General features: G+C 40.5%; 1 protein-coding gene across 16 annotated transcripts in view; it reads left to right on the top strand.

Moving 5' to 3' along the window:
• The window catches only part of KDM2B (lysine demethylase 2B), a 127,483-nt gene that overhangs the window by 65,749 nt on the left and 34,975 nt on the right, over positions 1-26,759 (top strand). For all 16 annotated transcript variants that reach the window (XM_030024213.1, XM_030024214.2, XM_041125709.1 and 13 more), the window contains 3 exons: positions 3,460-3,586; positions 11,675-12,129; positions 20,162-20,248. In XM_030024213.1, coding sequence (XP_029880073.1) covers positions 3,460-3,586; positions 11,675-12,129; positions 20,162-20,248 — 669 coding nt within the window. The remainder of the gene's footprint in view (positions 1-3,459; positions 3,587-11,674; positions 12,130-20,161; positions 20,249-26,759) is intronic.

Consider the following 26,759-nt stretch of genomic DNA (forward strand, 5'->3'; position numbering starts at 1 on the left):
GACGAGAATAAATACATGGTTGAAATGGTAATGCTGATTTACAGCCTGATAAAATTGCCTAGTTTATATACTTGTCATGCTTATTCTAGCTTAATTTCTCATATCCCTGGGAGACTTTTTAAGAGGGTTATAGCCATTTAAAAATAGTTTTAAGGAGTAATAAAAAACATGTCTATTGTTGGAAACAGCTCCTAATGTGCAATTGAGGTAAACAAATATTCTCCAGCCTTACAGTTTGTAGAGACTCTCATTTTGCAGTCTGGCTTTCCTAGAGGCCAATTAACAGCTAGTCAAATAGGCCAAGCTGTTTAGCTCTCTGCTAGACCAGCTTGAATAACTGCAAAGCAGGCTGCCATGCAGCGATTCATCATCTTGGCACAGGGGTGTTACAGCTCTGTATTACTGAAGAGGAAGAATGTGTCAAACTTACTCCCAACTCATCTAAATTTAACTGTGTTAAAATATTTGAACACAGATAGGGACAAAAGCACTCAAAATATATACGTAAGGTGGTCACTCACAGATGATGGTGTTTGCTACTGATTTTGTTTTCTGGAATGTAAGATAATATTTGAAGTGGATAGAGTAATTATTTTGTAAATAATCAGAAATTGTTTTTCAGTATTGTGATTAGATTGATTAAACACAAGTGGGGTTTGTAATGATTTGAATGGACATTGTGGAAGAGACTAATACTTTCTTAAGGAAAACGTGTGCCTTACTTGCTTAGGGGTTTTTGTTTTGTTTTTGGAAGGGGATATAAGTCTCTCAAATAATTTCACTTTGAACTGAAGAAATGGATCATATTCCAGAGAGGATTTTTCTTGCTCTACAGGAATAATTAACAAATTTATTCAGTGGATTGTAAATTATTAATCACAGAAGTTAGAGCTGGAAATGCCTATTAGATGATCTAGTGTATTTCCCTGCTGGTGGGGGTTTTAGTCCTCTGGCAGTGTCTGTATCAGATATTACACTTTAAATTCATCACAGACGTTTTTAATTTCTTTCTTTCTTTCTTTTATTCCTCCCCCCCTCCCCATAGAGTTCATTTGACCATAAGTGTACAATGGAAAAAGTATGGACATGTACATAATGCAGTTCACATCCATTATAATTAATAAATGTCCAAGGATATCATAAAGGACGTACTCCTCCTTTTCCATAAGGCAAACTTTAAAAGATTTTTAAAGCACTGTTAGACTTGCTTTACTGGCAAAAGGCTGTAGATCTTTGCACAGTATCTTTTGCTACATATGGTAGCTCTTACTTCTGAAGGTTTGTAAAAGCAGGGCCTTGTCGGGCAAATAGTGAATTACAGAGGCATGGAGGGATTTGCTGTGGGTTGGAACATTGATAGTGAGGCAATTAGGAACTCAAATTGAATATTAAAGATTGATATACATAATGGGAGCACTGCATGCATTACTGCCTTGTCTTTCACATTGAATTAACATTGGTAACAACTAAATTTGGTGAAGCTCAGAATCTGTCAACAAATGTTGAGCAATGATGTCTTTAATATTCCCAGGCATGTGGCTGAAAACCTTTTGAAGGCTGAGGGGTGGAAGGCGGCTTCCTGTTTGTAAGTCAATTCTTTGCAAATTTTGTTTCCTGCAGTGCTCTCTTGGAAAAATTTGAGTTCCTTTATTAGCATATATTTTAGCATGGCTAATTTCCCCTGTGTTCCATAATAGTGATAAGTGACTCGATCTCTTCTTTATGACAAATAACTAAACCAAAGGAAAAATATTCTCCAATGCGAAAAGGCCCTGGGGTTAAATGTTCTCACATTTAGGGGGATGTTGTTTTGTTGGTTGGGTTTTGCTTTTTTTTTTCCTTTTATTTTTTTTTTCTTCTTTTTTTTGGTATGTGTGCTTTGTAACAAACAACACAGGGAAACATTTGGGAAGGTGCATCATCACTGGATGCATGACCCATAGCAACATACACTTCAGATTTACCAGCTACATTTGCGTTGAATTTAAGAGATCTTAACTTTTGGGAATTGCCATGGAATATTTAAATCCTGCACTGTGATACATTTAGTGGGACAATACAGTGTATTTTCCCTTCGTTACATTTTGTTTTACGGCTAAAAGTGTTTGCGTTTCCTGTGTCCTAGGAATAGAGGCAAGTTCTTTGACTGTCCACCTTGGGGACAGTTTTCAAATATGGGCATACTAGTAAGTCACTGATATGCTCAAGTGGATGCTTTTATCACCACGCAGATTTTTTGACAATGCCTGCTTTGCAGAGCTGAATGAGTTTCCGGGTGCTGGGTTAGTGGTTCTGTTTAGACTTTGGGGGTTTGAGTGATCTGGGGTGGGGTGGTGTTTTGGTTTTGTTTTTTAAAAATGGGCTTTCTAAGATAATGCTCCTTTATGGTGCAGTCCAGCTTTTCATTAAAGGTGGGTGGACACCTCTTGGTTAGGTGAGCAGTTAATATGCATAGAATGTCTTAAAGCAGTTCCTATAATCCCAGTGCAGTGCATGCACACAAGCCTGCAAAATGCAAATTTTGGTGCCACCAGGAGAAAGAAGTGTACAGTGTAAGTACAAGTGCATGCAAGATGCATGGCATCCATTTTTAGCAAATCACAATAAATATACATATGTTCCTGCATTTTAGGAGCTTCTCAGATTCTTCTTTGGTACAGTGACCTCCCATAGATAGAAAACTGTGTTAGAAAGGAAGGAAACCTACTTTGCTTTCTTTCGAATCTGAAATAATCTCACAAATACATAGTGTTGGAGAATAAGCTTTTTGTGTGAGAACAACAGGTCTGAGATGTAAGAACAAGTGCACAGCTTGACAGGATCTTTTGTCAAAATCCTGCTTTTCTGCTCTGTTTGTGGCAAAAGCTAACTTGCTACCAAAATGTTAAGTGTAAACCACATAAGGGATTTTTACTTTTAATGTGTAGTTATCAGTAATTGAGAATTTGTGTGTTCATTTGTTTAATCAAATTGTTGTGAAGACCATAATTGAAAAAGATGTATTTCCTGCTTGACTCATTTTAGGTAATGTTGCCATTTTGATAAAAATCGTGTGATAGTGTTTAGGAAATAAAATTTAAAAATCCTTTATTTTAACTTGAGTTCTAGTGACTAACATCTGTATGTGACCACCCTATGTTTATACAGTAGGTAAATAATACTGTAGGGGCCATCCATCAGTTTCATGATTTCACAAGAACACAAACCCTTTCCTCTCCCACCACCCCAAGAGGATACAAATTAGTGAACCAAGAAATGATGCTATCATGGCAGGCAGGCAGGCAGTCTCCTCATTTTGTATGCTGAAGGCATACATCTCACTCGGCTCCCACCCTCTCTCCCCTCCCCCTCCTGCATACTGTTTGTGCTCTTGATAACATGATGAGAATGATGACTGGCCCTTGTGCTGCAAACTTCTCTCCCTTCCCCATGGACTGACAGTCTTGATCTTGCTTTCAGGTGCATGCTAAATTCCGTTATCCTTTCTACTATGAAATGTGCTGGTATGTTCTGGAGAGATACGTGTCCTGTGTGACCCAGCGCTGCCACCTCAGCAAAGAGTACCAGAAAGAATCAATGTTAATTGGTGAGTGAATCCTTTGAGTGCATATTCAGAACTGATGCTGGCACCTTAGGCTAGTTACTGCTTTGGTTTCTGCAAAGCAGGTTATAAATTGAATTGGAGAACTGTAGAAATTCCAATGAACTGTTTATTTTGGGGTGGGGAGGGTTTTGACTCTTAAGCATTTCCACAAAGTACCAGCCTACTTAGAATTATATTTATTGAGCATTCCCTTAGCAAGTGGATCCCAGAAAAATAATTTTTGGATGCGTTTGTTCTCTGGTTTCAGTAATGTTTGTGTGGAGATGATCTGCCAAACAGTTGAGGATTTACTGCTATGTTTGGCACAGTACCTTAGTAGCCAGAAATGTGTGCATTACAAATGTGCTCTGGTGGGATGGATATTTAGTCCTTTTATAGAGCATCTCCTCTACAGAATGTGTTATGGTCACTAAACCTGGCTTCCCTCTCCTTTCTTTTCTTTAATCTCTACTTTAGTTCTGTCTGTTTGGTAACTGACTTCTAGTTCTGCAGAGTAACAAAACCAAGAAAACACCTACACAAATCTACATGATCTATAACCTAAGTGCAGGGAGGTCAAAGAAACCTTTACAACAATAGCTGAAAATGGACCATAGCAGAGATGGATAGATGTGCCTGAAGCGGGAAGGCATTACCTTGGCACTGATGTGAGCTTTACATCAGCGTGTGACAATTCCAGTTGTTGCCTTGCTGAACTGCCCTGTTTTTCCTCCTTTTAATGGAACAAGACGGTGGGCCATGTTGCCTCCCTGCTTTTAAGCGCAGAAAGTAACTGAAGCTGAAAGTAACACAAGCGCCAGCTAAATCTTAACTGATACATGTTAAGTGTGGAGGATGACTAAAGTATTTCTGTGCCTCCTGCTCCCTGAGGTGCCACTTGGAGTGAACCTGGCATGCTGGGAACTGCCCCGGGTTCTGGACAGAGTGGGGAAATGATCACCTACTAGAATAATTCTTAGTAGAAGGGATTGAAGAAGTTATGGGCAGACGTCACTCTCCAGTGAATTTTACTGACCAAGAATAACTTGAGGGACCTAATAATCTGTGCAGATAGGCCAGGGAAATTTCTTGGGGTCATGGGGAAATTTGGTACTTCGCAGTTTGTTCTCTTCTTAGCTTTGTGAGGCCCCGGTCAGAAGGGTTAGTTAAGCAGGAGCTCAGTGTGGAGAAGTTTTTCTCATTATACGAGGTCATCTGGAGGAAAGGATGAATTAGCCTCTTGGATCAGCTCTTCATAAAGCAGTGACAAAACTCTGATGACTGCATTCATTGGAAAATAAGGAACAACCTCCTGTTGTCTAAACCACTGGCATGGAAGGAGGCTCATCCTGCAGGCAGGATGGGGGTGTCAGATCGCTGAGGTTTAATTTCAGAAGAAATTCGATGCGGAGAGTGAACCGTTCAGCATGTTGAGATGGGACCTTTCCCAGCTAAATCACCAGTGTGAATTTCAGCCCAACTCAGTAATTACTGATAGTGGTTTGGTAATCCCCACGAAATACGCCTCAGTCCAGTTACTAGCTGAGGGATACTAAAATCATATAAAAGCTCATTGGGAACCATAGATGTCCAGTGTCTAGAGGGAAAAGAATTGTTTTGCATGACCAAAGAGTGCCAGCTGCAAAGGCATCAGGAAAAGGAGCTTGGCTATTTGGAAAATGGTTTGGTGGCAATGTTGTCTGGGCCTTGTTGTCTCCTGTGGTGGCTTCAGTTGTTGGCCTAGTGGAAAGTGAATATGAAACTGTTTTGCTGTTGTTTGGGCATGGTCTTATGGTCATTTTAAGCTACTGTGAGAAACTTGCTGCTCTCACAAGACTATTCCGTTTCTTGAACTCTAGAGATTGTGCAGCTGCCCCATGAGCTGAATCAGTTCAGCTATCTGACTGAAAATTAACCCTATCGAAAAATGAATATATTTGTTATCAGTAGGATTGATGAGCTGGTGCGACTTGCAGCCCTACTGCATGGCTGTGGGTGCCAAGTCGAGGTAGGTGGTGCAAGTGTCTGGGTGGGCAGATCTTAAGCTGTTGTTACTGTCTTGAACGGATTGGTACTTTCAGCTTACCTAAGTGATATCTACTGACAGCGTGTAGTTCATCCACCTGCCTGCTATCTCTTGACTTCAGAGTATTAGCATGCTGATAAAATCTCTGACATTGACATCCAGGGCCTTTCTCTCCAGGAGAGACAGATGTGTACTTCTTTTTGTCAGAAACTTGCTTTTTATTTCTTGGCAGAATCTTAACCTTAAAATAATTATTGAACTGGGGATTGTGGTTCAAAAGCCCAGACCTATTGTATCTACTGGATCTTTCATTTTGGCATTTGTCAAATTCAAAGGAGTAAAGGTACATTATTTACCTTTACAAAGCTGCGCTGCTTTGTTCTGCAGGAGTAATACTGGTGCAAATACTTGCTTGTCTTTTCTTTTAACTGGTCTCAGTGTCCAGCCTCTTGACTCAAATAAATCTCTATGAACTGTAATCCTTGAATTACACTTGTTTGTTCTGCAGTGTCTGTATCTTAATATCATTCACCTGCTGTGGGATAGGAGATCCAAATGAGGTCAGTGTTCCAAAACCCCACCGCTTTGTTTTTAAGCTTCTCCTCAGAACTGCTAAGGTCCTTAAATTGTCCTTTCCTTAGAGACCTCTCTATCCGCAAGCTATTGCTTGATTTCCCATGAGAGAGTATCCCTTGACAAAGAATTTCCCATTATTCTCCTTAAAGAGTAATGAAACAAAGTACTTAACTTCTCTGCAAACTCCTCAATAGATTTAATTGTCTTCTGTCCTTCTTAGTTTAAGAAAAAATTCTTCACATCCTTATACTCATTTTCAGAAATTCCTCCCGAATAATCTTAATGTTTCTCCTTTTTTTTTTTTAATAACTTCCTTGACATAATTTGTTGTAAATGTCTACTTTCTACCTTTCTTTTTGCGTGCTTGAACTTGCTATTTTTCACTCTTGAGTTGGGCTGCTTTCTTTTCTTACATACCTTCTGATACAGTGGTCTTACTGGATCTCAGAAGCTAAGAAGCAACAGGTGATTATTAGTTGAGGAGGACATCCACCAGAGATAGCACAGGAAGCTGCCCGTGGTCTCTGGGATTCATAAAGTGGTAGTTCTCATAGAATTGGTATAGATTCTGTTCTCCTGTGTGAAAAAAAGGAGATTACTGTGGTGATAGAGAACATCTTTGGAGAACACAGAAAACTGAGTTCATCAGCAATTGTGTTTTAAAGATATCTTTAGACTTTTCATACTATGTTGTCATTACACAGTATTTATTTGCTTTGACGTGAAGGTTGCTAAATTCAGTGACTCTTTCAAGGCATTGCCTACTCCTGAAAATGTATTGCTGTGATTGTGTTGTTTTACCTCTGTCCTGATAGCTGCATGCTAGCGTAGCACTTTATATTGTTCTTTGTATTTCTGTTTACTAAATGTCTTGACTCAAAAAAACTTCAGATGGGGGAAAAAAAAAAAGAAAACACCTCACTATAGGCAATGCTAAAACCTTGAGTGTTCCTGCTCCTCAAAAAAAGATGCCTGCCCTTCTAAATGAGTTGGAAGATGATGACCGTGGTTTCCTTACCCATTCTTCAGGCCCAGAATTGAGTTTTCAGGCAGTTGCGTCCCAGTTAGTGTGTGAGACCGTTCTTTTCAGATCTCTTCTGCAGAAGGGCAAACACTCAGGGGAATGATGACATGACAGCAATCCCAGGCTGCTGTAAAAGCACACAATCTCTCTTTCTCTCCCTTTTTTCTTTTCCTTGTCCCTCTCAACTGTGACATTTGTCCTGCCGGCTGAAATCAGAAACAGATCCTATTTGGGTTTCCTACTAGATTTGAACATGCACTGTTTCAGGATGGATATGTCTTCATTATTTTTACTCTTACCATGAATGAGTCTGTACTGCATGTTTTCAATCACAATTGACCTTCAGTGAGATACGGATCTTGAGAGTGAGCTGACAAAGAGTAATTGGGAGAAGATACTGGGCTATCGAAAATGTGCTTTCTCTGTAGCCTGCAGCTTTTAAGACTCCCGTTGCTAAAATTTTAACAGGATGGCTCTAACTATATGTTAAGCCTGATGGATGAAGAAAATATGCCCTCTGGCATGGTGAAGGAGCCATGTCTTTTTTTTCTCCCTCTTCTCAGGGGATAGAAGAGATTTGCTTATGATAGACAGGTACTGGACTATATTGAGTGATTTCTGTGTGGGGTGCTCCATGCAGTGATACATTGCCAGTATGCTCAGGGTTTTTTTCTGCTAATGACAATGTCATTGCTGTCTTTAGCAGACCAATAGGAACTGCTGCTCCCAAGTCACAGTGTCAGGGTTTGGAGCTGGGAGTGGCAAGATAGATACTACACACTGGACTGTTTTTACTAAAGAGTTTAGAAAGATTTCATAATTATACCTCACACCCCTCCCTTTCTTTTAAGTTCTGTAATACAGCAAGTTGCTTTTCAGCAAGGAAAGAAACTGTGTATAATTATCCTTCTTGTACAAGTGGATAACTGTGGGGAAAGTTAAGTGATTTGCCCAGAACCACAGGGAAGTGAACTGCTATAGAAAAAAAGGTATTTCTAGCTCACTGTCCCGTGGTCAAGCCTGTGCTGCTACTTCTCTTCCCTGAGTTATGTCACTAACTGGTTTGTATAAGCTGGTTTTATTTGCTTTGAGATGGAGAGGGGTGAAGGTCTTTTTGCACTAAGTGGTATGGAAGCCCAGACTGGATAATGACTCTAAAACTAGAGTTCTAACCTGGTATTGGCTGGTGCGTTGACTCAGAAGAAGAAACCACAGTTGCACTTAGCAGGAGCTCTTTTCCATGGAGAGACTTTCTAAACCAAAAACCTCCAAGTCAGTGGAACCCTGGTAATACACTGCTTAAAATGCACTTCTTGACAAAATAAATGCAGATTATCCTTATGTAGGGCCTCAGCTTGCAGCATAGTAACTTTCAGTCAGATACTGTTTGCATTAAAATGAATAAATAAAAGTAATGGTATATTGCATTACTACAAAACACTTGAAAACATAAGATTGAACCTTTCTCACCTTGAAGTTATCCTTCTATTGTTGATTCCCTTGGCTTTTTTTTTTTTTTTTTTTTTTTTTTTTTTTTTAAAATTACCAGCAGTAGCAGACAGTTGTTGTCTTTTGAAAGCAGTCCACTGTTAATCTGATAGTGCAACAGTATTGTAATCCCCTAGTGCTCTGGAATAGACTGATACATTTCAGGTTAATAGCAAGCCCTGTCCCCAGATGTAAAGTTAGGCAAGGCATCAGGTAACTGCCCGGCTTGCAGAGAACAGGCCACAGGGCACTTGTTTGGTGATGGCTCATTTTGAGGTTAGATTTAGATTGGGTTTTGTCTGTCCATACCCAGGTGTCACTGGCACAGCAGGGCCTGTCTTGTGCAGACAGCCGGTGGCAGGGAAGCGGTGGCAGCTGGCAGAACAGAATTGCTGGCCCCCCATGTGCTTGTTTCTAATGGGAATAGGCCCCCAGTATGCTGTGGTGTTCCACTCCTCGCTTGCCTTTTGTTTCCATAGATTAGAGCAAGAGACAAAAAGTGGAGATCTCTCTCGAAGGCTGTTTTGTCTTAGCACCAGAGCATTACTTGGAGTAACGTGATCTCCCTCTCTTTCTTTAGGCCTTATCTACGCTTGCGATTTGCCCCAGTTACAGCCATTAGTTCCTGTTCAGCAGAGCCACAGCATAGGAAGACAGAAACATAATTTTCTTTGTGCAGATTTATACCAATTTCTGTTAATGATGCTGTACTGGTAGCGTAGGGAAGCGTATCTGCTTTCACCTTCTTCTGCTTTATCACTGGCATCTTCTCCCATCTAGACTGGGCTTTTGTGCTTCAGTCAATTGTAAAATAGTTCACCAAGGCAGTGTGGCTTAGAGAAGGGGCTCCAGCCCTGGATCCAGGAGCCTGGATTCTGATTCCTGGTTTTGCCCTAGATTTGATGTGCAACAATGAGCAAATCATGCTTTCTCCCAAGCATCTGTTTCCTCAGCTGTAAAATGGGAGAATGACATAAGCTGATTATATAGCCCTTTGAGGTGGGTAAGTGTGCTAGCTACTGTGGACAAAGGAAAAAACAGTATTAAATAAAAGTTGGATAACCTAGTGGTTTTTAAATGTTCTGGTTAAGATATTTTCTAATCCTGTTTATTTTTCTAAGAGAAGCATGGGGGTGTATTAGCACAAACCAGGGAGGAGGAGCTGCTTTGGAGTGTTGCATGCCACCACCTCAGCGCACAAAATAAACTGTGCTGTACTTCATGGTGAAGCTTTTTTGGAGGGATGCAAGGAGGATGTTAGCCTGCACTGTGGATGTAGAGCTGGATTTGGCTGTGACCAGCCTTGCTGGTAGCTGGTATTTTTTGTGACTGCCATCTTTTCACTGGTGTTTCAGCTTAAATGTGCCTTTCAGGAGTAATTTTATGGCTATTTTGGTTCTGAGGAAAAATGCAAACATGACTGAAGGAGTAGACTAGACACAGAGATGCTTGATTTTTGCAGACACTGTAGCAACAGCACTTTTGCCCTGACAAGTATAAAGTGGCTAACTCATATCTCTTGGGCACTAACCTGCAGAGCTCTGCCTGGCCTTACAGAATTTTTATTTGAAACTGCAAAGCTAAGCAGCTAGGCTAACTGCCCTTGGATAGCTACTCTGCCACTACCTGTTGCATCTTTGTTACTCAGCTGACAAGTAACGTGTATTTTGCAAGAAGATGGTATAGACTATGCAATAGACAAGGAGTTTCTCTGTGATAAGGATGAATTTGCCAGCTTGGAACTGGGCTTCAGTGTTTGTTTTGAACCTCACTGTTAAACAACCGGATACTGAGCTTTTTCTTTAATGTTCATTTAATCATTCCTTAAGCATAATTCACATTGTCCTAGTCCAAAGCTACTGCATTGCAAAGCATGAAAGCTGTGAAAGGAACTTTTCATTAATTGTTCACTCACTTTTTCTGTATGACTTCTGTTTCCTTTGCAGAGTGTTTTTGTTTGCACCTTGATCTCATACCCATTTCAGCCAGTATTAAAATTCACATTGACTTAACTGGGTGTTGCCAGTGTTAACTGTATTTTCCACAGAAATTCCTGCTGTTGCTAGCCTGCATTCAATGTTGTTCACTTAGTAAAGGAAATTATGTCTAATAAATAAGAAAAGATGTGTGCTTTAGGGAACTTTGGCCACTAGTTTCCTACATTGCTTTCACTGCTTGATTGCATGGAGTTGGGTAGCAGTTGGGATTTTTAGGGGGTAACCTAGCATAAAACTAAGATTAACAGTTCTTTAGACTCAGAAACTTGCCTTTAAATTTTCCTGAGAAGTACCTAGAATGTATCAAGGATGGTGTTAAGAAAAACAGTATCATGCAACTCTGTGACAGTCCTTGCATTTATCAGTGTGTTTAGGCTTCTTGTCTGTAAAATAAGCATAATTGTAATCCTTTGTCTCAGAAAAGCAATGAGTATTCATGCAGTAGGTTCTTGTTTTACCAACAGTTGCTTGCAAAGAGGAAAAGTATTGAGAAGTTGATTTTCTGCGGTGCAGAGTTCCTGGAAGAATGATGATGTACAGCATTTTAACGTGCTTTCTCCCATCATTCTTCCCCTCTTCTTTCTGTGCTAACTCTCCTCTTAAAGCTGTAAGGCTGCCGAATCTGGTCTCTTTCGGATTTGCGGGAAAATTAATTGTGTGTGACTTAAGAGCTCTGCCTACTCTTAATTGAAGGCATAGAGGACTGAAGCTTTGAAGAAAGCATAATTTTTCCCTAAATGTTTCCCAGTCATTTGAACTGAGTAGATGTTAATGAAAACCAGCATTAAAACAAACAAACAAACAAACAACCCCCCAATCCAAATTAAAAATCAGCTGAATAGAGCCCATTCCTGTCCCATACTTAGTAGGCATTATCGAGTGCCCTTTTAAATAGGCAGTGCCTAGCCCCAGTGGTAGAGAAGTGTTTAAGCTATGAATTACATTGGGTAAAATTTCAGCATTCTTTTTCTAACTTTCAGATGCAAAAAGAAAACGCAGCACAGACAGCTATTCCTCAGATTCGTGGTTAGACATGGATGAAGAATCTTGTGATGCCCATATCCGGGAGGAGAAGGATGACAGCTTGGATAAGAACTCTAAATCCTTGGTAGATGGCTCCTCCTCACCCAACAGCACACACTCAGAAGGGAAGGAGGGTGCAGGAAGAAAACAAAAAGCCACAGTAATGAGATACCTAAAAAGAACTTTGTCTAATGAGTCAGATGACAGCGTAAAATCAACGACCCCCACGGACTATCCCAAAACACCAACGGGGTCTCCAGCTACAGAAGTTTCAACCAAATGGACTCACCTCACAGAATTTGAACTGAAGGGTTTAAAAGCCCTGGTGGAAAAGCTTGAATCTCTCCCAGAGAACAAGAAGTGTGTTCCAGAAGGCATCGAAGATCCGCAGGCTCTCCTAGAGGACATGAAGGTGGGTGTGATAGCTTGCTGATCCACACAAACTATTTTCTGTGGGCATAGAAGACAGCAGGAGATCAGAAAGCAAGTTCTGCAGCAGAGGGATGGCAGCTTGTGTAGTGACCAGCTCATATCAGCCTGCTATGCCACAGAGAGGGAAATTATGCCTTCAGCAAAAGCCATCTCCACTCTGGGGAGATGGCTGTTTGCAGTCTGATTTAATTGATGCAGTCCTTTCTGACTGTCGTAGCCATGGCCAAAAGTTTAGATCCTCTCATAGTTCAGCACTTGTTATGTCCCATGTGTAAATACTACACCTCAAAAAGTCTATTTATATTTATAGTCTTAATCTGCCCTTTTTGGTCTAGTGTCTTTCTGGAGTATATCTGATTAACTGACACAGGAAATGTAAATACTTGATTGTAATTCAGAAGATACATTGTCTAATGTTTTCGGTTGCTTTTTTTTTCTTTCACCTTTTTCATTTTCTTTTCCTCCATTGCCCTCTATAGGTTGATAATTATTCTCCACTGGTACAATACACTGTTTTTGGAGATGGTGTGAGGAGTGAATGCTCACTAGTGACAGAACTTCTCTTTAGGTTTTTAGCATACTGAAGGTGGTAGCCCATCTGACTTGGGGATAGATTCCTCCTGAAGACCAACATGGCCTTGCTACTTCGAGTCCTAACCCTGCCTCTGATCCGTGGCATCCCTTTGGACTACTTGGTTAGCTTTTCTGTGTCTTGTTTTCACATTGTATAAAGTAGGCATCTTAATTATTTTTTTCAACAAAGCGGAGAGCAGCATACTCTTGTAAATTTGCCAGGACTTGGCCAATAAGGCTAAAATTGTCAGCCTGTCCTCCACAGGTCCAGTACCATGGCAATTTGGCCTGATTTGGAACTATGAGTAGTGATGCGTGGTCTTGTGTTTGGACAGCTAGTTTTGCGCTGTTTCTGTGTATGATGTGGTTCTTCAGCTACATACATTCTATACACAAGAGCTGTGTAAGCCACAGTCTGAGGGGAGAAATGCATGTTTATAGGGTAAAAGGGGAACCCGTACTTCTTTAGCGCAAGTAGTGTAACAGCTGGTTAGAAATGGCTTCAAAGCTAGTTAAAGAATACTGAACATATGCAGTGTGCAGCGGAACCATATTCCACAATCTTGGAGCCTGGAATTGTGATACACGGCACTCATTTTGGTAAACCGCAAGAGCTCAGAGTCTCTTCTTGCAAAATCAGCCACTTTGTGTATGACAGTGGACGCACATGCCCAAAGTTGTGGCTGTAGATTCACTGGCTTGCTTTGTGATCAGTCATCTTCTAATCAGAAATCAAAATGAAGCTTCGAGACCAGGAGTTGAATTTGTGGTGAAGGAGAAAGAATGGTAGGGTAACTTTTCCAAGCGTGATGCACAGACCAAGTTTCACTTAAAAATAAACTGCCCCTTCTTGCAATCCCAGAAAAGAGTACAACACATAATAGATGGTGCAGATGTTCAGAATATGATCATGCATGCTCTTTTGATGACATACTCCAATGCACTGTGAGACATCTTAGTAGAACATGGCAAGATACCATATGTGAATCTGGTTTAAAGCACCGTGTAGGAGTATATGCTTTCTTACTCCTTTCCAGAGCAGTGGATTCACTAGCTACAGAGATGGAGAACTGCAAACGGACATTTAAGAAAAAAGCCCAAGTTGTGCCCTTTTTGGTGATACTGTGCTTTAACTGGTATTAAGTGGGCATCTGCCAGTTTATTTTGTGCATCTTGCAGAGTTGCAGTCTGATGTTCCATCTTCTTTGATAACTGCCTGCTCCTAAACTTTCTCTCCTTGCCAGCACACACTGTAACCATCAGGATGTAGCCCAACATCTGGATATTTATGGTTCCCTGCTGGTTAAAAAGCCCATGACCACATCTAAACATCATGCATACTGCAGAATTGTTTTCTCTGGAATCACCTCTGTATGTTTGGCAAGCCTGTGACTGATCAGTCAGAGCAAGACCTTTTAAAAGTACGTTAACTCAAACATCTCCTTGAAGTGTCTAAAGAACTGTTAAAGAACTTTCTTACCCATCTCTTCTACAACGTTGGCCCACATTTAAGGCGGCCCTCAATTTTCAGAGAATGGAAGTCAATACAGCATAGTAAATTAATTAAAGCCCATATAGTCTGTTTCCTCCATAACTCTCCCTACAGCTGCATAATCCACTTGCTTCGTGCTCTGAAGGAATTGGGCCAGTTAGGGTGAGTAGTACTCAGATCAGTGGTTGCTTGAGTACACTTCCTCTCAGGAAGTCAGGAGTGGAGCCTAGGACTCCCCACACAGGCCTTCCCTTTGCTCATCAGCAAATTTTCTGAGGCAACGACTGACAAGGTGTGTCCTGTTCCCATCTAGAGTTGGGACCCTGGATGCAACAACCCGTTACTGCTTTCTGCTGCTGTGCTCGTTGATGTCGTGGAGAACAGTGCAGTGGAGCCAAAGCATCCTTTCTCCTTGTAACCCATGTGATACCAAAGCACTAAGTTTTATTCAGTTTATTGGCTTAAAAAAAAAAAAAAATCGAAACCAATTGTATCAGTGTATGTTTACGGCTTCTACCTTCAAAGGATAGAGCATGCTGATGGAAAAGCTGCCGAGTGACTGATTTCAGCGCCTTGAGCATACATCTAGCATAATGGTCCTTGCAGGATTCCTGTGTTACTCACTGTACAGAATGTGGCTATTCAGTATTTTGTTCCGTCCTTGCTCTTCAGTGTGTCTCAGGTATGTCATACTGTTCAGACCCTTAGCTGAACGTGGTGATAAGAATGTTCCCTTGGGGTTCCCAGTGATACTCATCACTACCGTAGTCGTGTGCTTCACAAGTGGTAATTGATGAGCTGTTGTTATCTGGTTCACAGGTAGGGAACTAGGGTTCAAAGAGATTAAGATAAAAATGACCATCATTTTGGATACTAGCTTTATGTGCCGTGGATGTGATTTTCAGAAAAGGTAGCATAATTTAAGAATGATACGTGCAAAAGATAATTTTAATGGTAATGAAACTGTAATTGCTTAACATTTCTGCAGAGCAGAAGTTCTGATCTTTAACATCCAGATCCCAAGCCAGGCGTGAGGAAGAGTAGGATCATAAAATTCATGACTGCCTCTGGAAACTTGATTTGAAAGGTTTGCCCTGTGTCACATAGAGACATAATGGCAGAGGAAGAAATACAGTCCATTTTTCCAGAATGGTATTTATCTCCTTGACCACTAAATCATATTCCCTCTTACTTTGCTACTAGTTTTCCAACTTGTACAGAAAATAATGTGGGGATTTTGCTGATAGCATTAGCAGTAGAGTGAGCAGAAGCCTGGCACCTTTACCTCACCCTGATGAATATCCAGAGCACCAGTCATCTGTGGGACTGAATGGAGACAGAAATCGTGCAGAAGAAGCTGTGCAGATCATACGTGCTGTGACTGTATTCAGCCATATTCACAAGGTTTATTTCATGGGCAACCTGACTTTTGGGCATGTGATGTATTAATAATACATCCTATAAAAAGTACCCTTTTCGTGCACCCATTTGAGAGTTATTTTTAACAAATGCATAGCAAGAACACGCTCTGACAGAAAGTCTGAAAGCTTTTGCTCTGCTTGGGAAGTCTTACACAAGTTTATTCCTGAAGAAAATAAATATGTGCTTATTGCAGCAGTTTTATTTCTTAATGAAATACACTCAGGAACTTTTCTGTATGACATTCAAGTCTGTCTTTGTGCTTCAGTAAGATAATTAATGTTTTCAGAACACAGGATATGGGTAGCTAAACTGGAGAAAGGAAACCATTTTATTCAGTGATGTGAAGTTTCACAGAAGAAATCGGGGTAGCTTGCAAAGAATCCATGCTTTCCCATCTAAGCAAGAATACACTGAAGGATGGGCAACTGATTACTGCTCTTAGTGGTAAATACAACTACAGCTATATACAGCTATTTAATGTCAAGCAGGTGAGACTCTTTGAAATAAAGTAATTTATTTTCCTTATGAGAAGGGAGACTGAAAACTAAACTAAGCCTGTGTAAATTCCTTACACATCATCTAAGCTCCTAACTAACTGCGACTATCTAGTGGGGACACAGCAATCCAGAAGTGCCAAGCTAATGCCTCTGCAGATTGAGAACCCATTTATCACTGTGATCGATGGAGTGCAGCAGCACAAGGGAGGCTTATTTGCAGAGTATAACACAGGCCTCACTTGGGGAGCGGGTCAGCTCTTCCCTCAGCTCAAACAAGGAATTAAATTATTGTCGGCTGCAGCTCTGCTGTATGGGCACTGTATCACATGAGACCTGTGTTCACCACCAAAAGAGCTTCTCAGAGGCCTCCAAACAGCAATTACTGACAGGAGCGTTCACTCCATAGCAGATGGCATCTGAACAATCGGCCAAGGAGATGCAATACTCTCTGTATCCAAATGTCTGCGGATGGGCTCTGTGTGAGCTGTGTGTGCAGCAAATGTGAGGGGAAATTGTTGTACAGATAAACATACACTCCCTGAGAGTGCTCAGCTGACCCAAGTTGCAGCAGGACAGAAGACTTGGCAGTATAACTGTTGGCAGGGTGAGCAGCCAGAAGACAGTGCGGCTGTTGCCCTCACATCCTTGCTGTTGGTGTTCCTGTTGCAGGCACATGTAGCCTGCAGTATACATTCCTTATATACATGCCCTGAAATGAAATATGAAACAGTGCAACAACTCTGGCTCCCAATTTAAAAATTAAGTGGCAGCTGAATTGTTAGAAAAGTACCTACGCTGATGAGGAAGAAAAGGAGGAAAAAAAATCACCGAGAAGTAATTATTTTACTTAGATGGTGGCCTTGGGGATTGGAAGAATTTCGTTGTGTGGCTTCTCCACTTCATATTTAGCTACCAAATAGTATGGCAGTCTACTAAAGGTGCAATTGGGGTGGACTTATGCAGGAAGAAGAGAACAGAGCAGTAACCATCTTACTGCTTGGTGTAGTTTGCACCCCACATCACAGGATGGGTAAAGCTGAGCAGACTTTTGATTGTGACAGTCTGCATCCCACATTAAACACTCTCTGCCAGTGATACTTGTCTGTGTGCAGCCTCTGATTTCAGCACATAACATTTCTGTTGTGTTACCAGCAGGATGGTAATTCCTTTGCTGCTGTTGGGGAAGAGGATTGTGAGATCTGCCTCCTAATAATGCCACAGACCTTCCCCACTTCAAAGCAAAAATGCTGCTCTTCTTCAGAAGGGACTGTGAAAGTCCATTAGGGCAGAAGAAACTCAGTTTGAAGAACAGAGTTTGTCAAATATCCGCAACTCCTTGGCAGCAGGAGAAGATTCTTGTGCAAGACAGATGATATCTACTGAAATATGTTCTTACTTTTCCTTGCCAAGAAATCTTACCCCCTTCTCATTCTGATGACAGGAAAAAACCTCCCTCTACTGAATGCATTTCAGGAGAGTCATTACTTGCTGTGCTTTTGAAATTAATGGCTAAGCTGAATTCTTACATACTTAATCAGTTTCTTTCCTTCATACCTGCTTTTGTCACCACAGCCTTCAAGTGTAATGAATCGGGCAGCCTTGTGCTGCATGAGCATCACATTGTTTTGTCTGACTGGAGCCCCATGGCTTTTCTTTATCTTCTTTTTTTTAAGCAGGTGAACAAAAGTCTGCCTCCTCCAGCCTGTTGTGTGCTGACACTTGACACTACAGTCAGTGCAACTGTGGCTTGGTTATGATTCTGCTGCTCAGACTTTCATTGTTTTCAGCTGGCTGAGATGATAAACTGCCATAGTTTTACGTGATACATACGATAACAAACCTTCACTATCTTGCCAAGTTCTTGGAATATACTCTGCTTTCTATTGAACTTGGAGTCTCTGACAGTCATTAGTAGAAATGTTAAGGTTTTCTGTCTTACAAGCTTTCAAATCTAAGAGTAGCAAAGAGGGATTAATTTGTCCTTTGTTTGTATGGCTCTCAAGCTGCTACCTTTTTCTGGAGAATTTTGGCTTTGCTATGAGAATACAGAAGATCTCTTCATTTTTAGGATTGAAAACTAACTTTCAGAATGTGGTCACAGTTCAGCTAATGCAGTGATCACTCTCTCAAAATAAAAAGGACATGAGAAAAGAGGTGCTCACTTAACTTCAGCCAAGAGTTAATTTACCAATGACTAGTCCATGTGTAAAAGTTGTTAGCCATTTCACTCGAACAGTGGTATGCTACAGACTCTGCCATCACGGTCAGGTTGAGGCAAGCTGTGTTTTACCCCTCACTAGCCAAGCTGTGCCTATGCAAGCTCCTGAGTGCGGCCGCAGTGCCAGGCTGATGAAACTGGGCTTGTACTGGTATTGCTTATTTTGGTCATTGGCGCTGCTTTTGGACTAACCAGTACCCAGAACAGCCTTACTAGCATGATTGTATCTGAAGAAGCAGCACTGTGCTGGTGCTATAGTGTCTTCTAGTAAGGCATCTCTCATTTAAGCACAGACTGGCGAATTGGCCTGAATCTGGCAGGTTGCCTGAGCTCCAGGGAGAGAAAGCCAGCCCCAGGGACACTCATCCAAACCCTAGTTTAGATGCTAGTCTGCCTGCTCAGGCTCTTGGGGCCTGCAAGATGCTATCGTACGCCAGGCTTTAGTTGCATGATTACCGAGGAATTCCAAGTGCCCTTCGTATTAAAACAATTACTGTATTTTAAGCTCTTTTTATACAGTGTGTGAAATTTCTAATTATTAAAGCTCTACACTGGGGACTGACAGAGCCTGGTGCCTATTGTTGTCTAATTAAGCTTTTTTCAAGAAGTCGATGTACTTGGGAGCAACACTGTTGAACTTCATTGTCTGGGGTTATCTCCTAAATTCTATTACAAAGTAATTTCCAACCTGCAGTTCTTGTTTGTTTTATTGGAGCATTTTTTTCCCTTCCACCTGTTAGTGCTTATTTGGGCTTCAGTTTTCAGCAGCACAGCAGAATCCTCCTTCCAACTCATTTTTTGTTTTCATTTGTTGTCTTTTTCAGCTACCTGAACTCCAAATGAAAAGCTCTGTAGCTAGGTTAGTAAGTACGTAGAAAGTCATGGGAAGTGAGCGTGGACTATTCCTAACTGCACAATTGAGTACGCTTACACCTCTCTGTTGAGTTATATGGTCATGGGAGTGATTCACAGCGGTAAAAGCTGTGTAAGCCAGTGCAACCCACTCATGAAATTTCTAGGACAGTGCATCAAAGCAAAAGGATTTGGTGGGGGTGGAAGGGAGGGGAGAACAATCTTTCTTCCTTAATACTGTACTGTCCAGAGTCAGATCCTTTCCTAGTGAATACCCAGGAACCTGAATGCCTTACCCGATCACATAAAGTGAAGTAGATTACAACAGCTCTGGCCTGCCCATCAATGTGGAAAGGTGGCCAGTGGAAATGATGATGCTCTTGAATTGCCACGTGCAAAAATGTGAAAGGTTGCAGTGCACAGGCTTCTATATCTAGATTTACCTGAATGTTCAGGCATCTGAGGATTGCTCTAAACTACACAGCTGGTGCCCTGTGACTGCAGAAATAATTGTGGCGGAGCAGATGTTTCTCAGGTCTTTTGTAGACTTGATGAGGAGCAAAGGTGTTGGTTGTGGTGACTGGTGGGGTCATTTGGGATTTAGTGAGCTGGAGTTTAAAGGGGGAAGTGATATTGGTATTGGACTGATACCAGTGGAAAAACACCAGTCTTTTGGACACACCAGTTTTAAAGTCTGTAATATTTGAGGTGATTAATGGCTGATTTTGCTGTCTGTTTTGCAAGAAACTTCACATGTTGGATCTTAATGACAGGTGCAAGAGTTTTAGTGTGAATTGGAAGTTTGGAAGCAAAAGTAACTTGCAGAGATGTAACAAGTCAGCAAAGATCTTGTCACTCTATCTTCCATCAGAGTGGAGTATTTTCTCCTGTAAGTCTCTGCACTCTTCAGTTTGAGAAATATTTCTCTGGCTAATAAAGGCCTTTTCATTTGCAACAGAACATACTGAAGGAACATGCTGATGATGACCAAAATCTTGCCATTTCGGGTGTCCCTGTGGTCAGCTGGCCCAAGAAGACTACAAAGGTAATGAGACACAATTACTTACTAATCATTGTTGTGCTAGGTCTTGGTGTTTATCTATAATCTGACAAAGTGCTGTATATGGTACTTCGGCAGCTGCCAGCATTTTTAACATGAAATGTTATTTTTAATGGTTTTATGATTAGGTGTTGAAGCAGAACACGAAAGTGCCTCAGCAGGGAGAAATCATTTCCATTTAAAAATAATTTGTTTGGGCCTTACTTACCAGTGTAAAACTTTGATATGTCTTGGTCGTTTACTAGTCATGGTTAAATCTAAAAATGTTGATGCAACATTTTGTGTAAAATTAAATGATGTGTAAATCCTACAAACTGGTCACTTAGTAAGCACTCTCATCTGGATGAGAGGATGTTTTTTCTCTTATACTGAGACCTTCTGAATTCTCTCTACAAGTGTGCCACTGTAACTTTGGAGGGTTGTTTTCTGTCCCTGTATCTTAATTTTTCCTCCTGTATATGGGAGTAATTCTCTTCACTTTGCAGGAGAATCATGAGGCTTGCTTCATTAAAGCTTATAAAGAGTTCGAAATAATTAACTCAAGAATAATGTCAAAAGGCTGGATGTTATTTATAACAGTGGTATGTTTACCACACTCCAGTTATTCAGTGTGCTGTAAAAGCAGCTTTGCTTATTTAGAAGATGTCTCATCGCTTCTATTTTTAATTTAATTTTTCACTGAATTAGTTTTATAATACATAATTTCTTCAGAAATGCTGAAAGGGTCAGTCAGCTTAAATCAGGCTTCTATCTGAAAGTCTGTTGTTATTATCATTGTAAATAACTTTCAAATAATTAACTGAGTGAATTATTTTCTCTGTTCTCACTTTTTGTGCTGGTGCACTTGCCATGGTTTTGCATATAATCGCTTGTAGCCAGGAGAATTTGCTGTTTTCAAATGGGAAGCAGGAGACCATAAACATCAAACTGCCAGAGGAGAGTGGGGCAGAATGAGCATATCGTGTTCCTTCTTGGTTTCTTTTTGGGTTTTAGCTGAGCATGTTTCAGATAAGTTATATCTTGTTAAAGACGTATTTCCCTTTTAGCTTGTAATAAATCCATGGGAATATGCTTTGTGTTTAAAACATTTGTTTAAAAACAACAGTGGAAAACCTTGAGAGAAATAGGTGTCAGATTCTCCACTCCACTGCTTTGGTAGCTGCTATTCGTTCATCAGTCAAATATACTCTAGGCATTGAATAAAGCAAAATCTCTGTGACCAGAGGAAAGCTGGTGTGTGAAATATATAAAACAAAACTAAGAAACAACTGACTGTTGTGCTGTATCTTTTAAGCTTGTGGTAGAAGTGAGGATCTTAGTGTTTCGAGGCTTTTATAAGCTTTGGCATTTGCTAATGTTCCTGTTCGCTTTATTTTGGAATCCTTGATAAATGGTTCATTTCTTATATTTTATTTCTGTGTGTTGGCAACATAACTGTAACTGTAAAAGATTTGTATTTTTTGTGACTTAAATCTTATCCCTCTTTGCAAAATCCATCTTGCTTGCTGCAAGGGTTTTTGTTTTTTTTTTTAACTTTCAGGTGTTTATTTTCCTTTAGGCTTTCTGAAAGCAAAAACTTTTAGAAGGCATCATTCCCAGTGCTAAGGTACAATAGCAAACAATTAAATACATTGGCTAATAACAAATATGAGGAAAACTTTCACAGAAAGTCAGGCTTTAGATTGAAGTTTGGAAATAAACAAAAATTGTAACAGAAGAAATCCTTTCACTATTCTCTTCATATTTACTTTGCTTAATCTGTGATCAGTTTGTATTATGTCTTATGTATTAGTTAAAAGGTACACATGCAGCTATGGCTGAATGTTTCCCAAAAGGAGTTTGTTGTGCTTCTAATTGGCAAATGTCCATATCATCTTACTTGTTACAGCTATTTCCCTTGTCTGGGAGCAGAGGCCAAGTGAGCAGGCTAGGAAGACACGTCTTACTTAGAGTTTAGCCTTTGAGTCCCAAATTAAAATATGTTGTTGGAAAGACAATATAGGGGAGATTTGTGTAAAGGCAGTGTTAGTAGTTAAGCTTGGTTATTTCTCCTTTGTTCCCTGTACGTCCTGATAATGAAATAGAAGATTTTAGAGACAAGAAAACCCTTAAGGAGGGGGAAACTCCCTTTAAGATTGGATTGTAGCTGGTGGAGCAAGTCTCTATGGCCAGGAGATTCCACAAATGTTGAGTAGAAGGCAGGGGAGTAAAACCTACCAGTAATTTTGCTTTCTGTACTATTGCTCTTGTAGTATATAGAAGTGCCAAATACTTAACAGTGCCTTTCCTGAGATACTTGTGTTCAAAGGGAGTGGCAGATACAGTACAGCATGGTGCCAGCTATCCTGGGGCTGGTAAGAAGACATTGTAGCTGGTATGTCAGCTTCCAGGGAGAGGAGGATTGTCTGATTCCAAGTCCATAAAGAAAAAGAAGGGAACTGAAATCCAGAAAGAGAAGGCAAGAAATGGAAAACGTGGCTCTTGCTTTCTCCCAAGAGAAGGCTCCAGAAGAGATTTAGAAAGACAAGAGCAGCAGATGGAGAAAGAAGAATAAAGCCAGCATTAAATGCCAAAACATTTCAAAGAAAATGGAAATGACTGTAAAGAAAGGAGGGGAAGAGACTAGTAATGGCGAGAGAGCAGGATGAGGAGAGAGGCAAGTACTGAAAAGGGATGGAGTGGGAAAAGCACAGAGCAGGGGGAGAGAACTCTTACTAAAGTAAAAGATCCCTGGAGTAGGGACAGGGAATGCCTTAAACTATGTGAATAACCCAAGCTGTGGAAGGGCGGGCTTAATTACGTTGGCTTGCTTTTGAAAGAACATGCCTTTAATAACCTGAATGATTTTCTCAGCAGCAAATAATATTTCCCTTTAAAATTTAGTCACAGTTTCTTTTATGTGTCGTTAGTGTGATGTGCCAACAGTGTGCACGGTTCTATACTGCAAAACGGTTGCTTGAAGGCTGTGAAATTCTGGGGTTTAGGGAAGAAACACGTTTACTCACCTTAAATCACAGTTCACAGTGGATAGGGTGTAATGGGCAAGACATTTAACTAAGTTTGTGGAAGACGCGTCCGTATGTTGTGGCCCCATTGTGCTGCATCGCTCCTGTCTACCTTTTCTAAAGGCATTTGGGGCTGTCAGTTATACTGCAGTTCGCTGTCAAAAAAAATTACTCACTAAGAAAAGAAACAGATGATCAAAAATGTTTTTCTGAGGAGATAAAATAAATGGGTGACATTTGATGATCTTGTGGTTAGTGTACAAAATGGGAGGCAACAGTCTGCATTCTGTTCCCAGCTCTGCTGCAGCCTCCTTGTGTTGCATGAGGTGAATGGCACATTTCTGCTCCCTGAGCTTTTCTGTATGGAGATGGTGCTTCCCTTCCTGGGAGGTTGCAAGGCTAAATTAATGTTTATAAAAATCTGTGACATCTTCAGCAGAAAGTTTCATAGTAAAATGTATGAACCAGTATTATTTTATGGTAATAGAGAAATGGTGTGTGATTCATAGGCACCTCTTCCAGATCACATTCACTCATCTTTATGGAGCTTTTTTGAGTCTTTTGTACTTTTTCTAATTTATTGATAATTACTTGGCACAATAATTACATTCTAGTAGGCACTTTTTTTTTTTTGCAAATGCTCTTTCAGAAGAAGCAAGAACCTTCTCTTTCAGCTATAGAGTGAGAGAAAACAGTCCATTTTCAAAAGAAATCTCTGATAATGATTCATTTACCAAAATGTTTGACTTTGCCAGGGATCCTAGCATATGTACAATGATCCTAATTTAGACCTCTTCAAGGAATCAGGCATGTGGGACCGAGTGGATATTTGAAACCTACTTGTCCTGATGGCTGGCTGACAGTTTACGTACCTTCAGACTAAGCAGCACATTTTTCCCAGCTGGCTGCCAAGCATGGATGCAGCTGTGGATATGTAAACCCGGTCCGCGTTCCTTTGCCAGGGCTTTGTGCAACAGTAAGTTGTCCTTGCTTGGTGTGGTGTTGAGTGTTATCTGTGGGTTTTTTTGCAATGGTAGTCTGCTGTCCAAAAGGAAGAATGCCATAGGGTATACCGCCTTGAAATTTTGCGTTCTTAAGTGACTAAAGAGGAGTGAGAAATAATCCTAACAAGCTAAGTCCTTCCCCATCCCTGGGACATGAACTTCTGCGTGGTGTGAAAAGAGAGCAGGGCCTAAACCTGATTTTCCACTGTGGCGACACATTGCTAATCACTGGTGCAGAAAGCTGACTATCGTCAAGCCAAATCTTGAAGCCCACTCTGAAGATTTGCTCAGCCCTACAATACCAGAGTTCCCATTTTATCTGCACAGGGATTAGAGGTAGCATTTTATTTAAGGAACTCAGAGTATGGCCCAAGCAGAAACCATGCATTTTTCAAACCATTTCCTATTTCTGGAAGACAACAGTCAACTATAGTAGCATGTAATTACACTCTGTGGCAGTGCCTTCTGTTTTTATTACGATAAAGATCTTTAGTTGTCTATGAAGAGCAGCTATAAAGAACTAAAATATGTTTGGACTCTCTTGTTCTGTGAAGAGTTAGAAATGCAGACTGTGAGCCAGATTCTCATCTCTCTTACCTGGCACAAACCTAAAGCCACTGCATTTGTAATGATAGCAAGTGTCCAAATATATGTAGGTCTGGCTGTGAGCAGGAGATGAAGCTGTAATTTTCAGTAGCTAGTTAACAATGCTGCAATATGTGGCTGTTTTTCTGATGCCTGTTGATATGCTTTTTCCATGTAATTTTTACCTGTTGATTTTAAGAGAGGATACTTGAGAAGTATAATAAGGAAATGGTAAGACTCTTATTTAAAGGAGTACTATTAATTAGTAAAGGCCACAAACCGAAATTTTAATTGGATTATTTAAAAAAAAAAAACCACCTTCCCTGCAATTGGCAATGCAAATAATGTTCATAGCTATGTATCAGCGCATGAGAACCAGGAAGAAAAAGTGATTATAAAAAAAAGCGGGGGGGGGGGGGGGGAGAGACATCTCAGGCTGGTTTTCTTGCTGTTCGTTTTTGGGTTGGGGGGTGGGCACAGGGTTGAAAGGGACCTTCTGTGGTTTTGACTCTACTGTTACTATGGGCAGCATCTGATTCCAATCATTAGCGAGTTCTGTCTTACAGCAGTTTATTTTTTACCCCATTATATTTACTAAATATCTTTTTGCAAATTCTACAGATATATCCATGTATCTGAAAAAGGAAGATTAACTTGAAAGAACTATCTGCGAGAGGGGAGCAAAAGGCTGATTGGTGTGATTGAGGAAAGGTTGAGCTAGTCATACTCCATCAGACCAGACAGTCCTTGTAGCCCGGTGTCCTGTTTCTGATGGAGGTCAGTCACAGCTATTAAAAGAGTTGTAAGAACAAAGCAGACATATAGCAATCTTTCCTTTGTTTATCTTCCCAGTTAAGCTAGAGGATTGTATCTTCATCTTTTGTGTTTAGTGTCCCTTGGTAGAATTTTTTTTCCTCTGTGAATTTACCTAATAATTTGTGGAACCTGTTGATCTTTTTCACGTCTATAGCATTCTGTGGCAGTGTCTCCCACAGTTTAATAAAGCTCTGTGTAGAAAGTACTTTCTTATGTTGTTTCAAATCTGTCCCTTAATATCATAAATACACTTCATGCCCTCTGTATCATGCATTTTGAGAAATTTGAATGAGGTCTCTGTTCACCTTCTCTGTGCTGTCAATGATTTTTTTATGTCACTGTTACTGCTTCTCAATCTTTCCCACTCCCACCCCCCTACTCCCAAGCTGAAAAACACCAGTAAATTCAATCTTTTCTGGTACACAAGCTGTACCATATGTTTGATCATTTTTCTCACTCTATTCTAGTGCCACTATAGGTAGTTTTGAGATGAGGGTGGATATGGGACTCCACAACCACATATAGTATTCAAGATGTGATGTTTAAGAGCAGAGACTAGAAGAACATGTCTTGTTCAGCATGGCACAACAAAGTTGAAGGGGGAGATGATTGTTGTGTAAGTACTTCAGGGAGTATAAGCACCAGGGGAGGAGAAGAGTTATTTAAGCTAATGGACGATGTTGGCATGAGAACAAGTGAGTATAAACATACCATAAATAGATTTAGGCTGGAAATAAGATTTGTGATCGTTGTTCATAGTCTGAACTAAACAGCACACAAAAAAACCCCAGTAGACAGCTGTGGTGAAAAGGGTGTTAGATTCTTAGAAATAACTTGTATTTTAAATAATAAGACAGTGGTATTAGTCACCATCTCTAGACCTGGAGCCCACAGAGGTCCTTGGGCACATTCATGTGTCTGCTGCCATTTTCCAGCAAGGAACCTTTTTCCATTTTCAAGGCATTTCACATTAAAAATGCTGGAAAGGGAAGAAGATGTACCAGATTTTAATAACAGAGCTCCCTTATGTATGGCTCCAATTTTATGAACATATATGCAACATTATGCATTGGTATAATGCAAACT

The sequence above is a fragment of the Aquila chrysaetos genome, chromosome 9 (assembly GCF_900496995.4).
Source record: "Aquila chrysaetos chrysaetos chromosome 9, bAquChr1.4, whole genome shotgun sequence".
In the NCBI taxonomy this organism is placed as follows: domain Eukaryota; kingdom Metazoa; phylum Chordata; class Aves; order Accipitriformes; family Accipitridae; genus Aquila; species Aquila chrysaetos.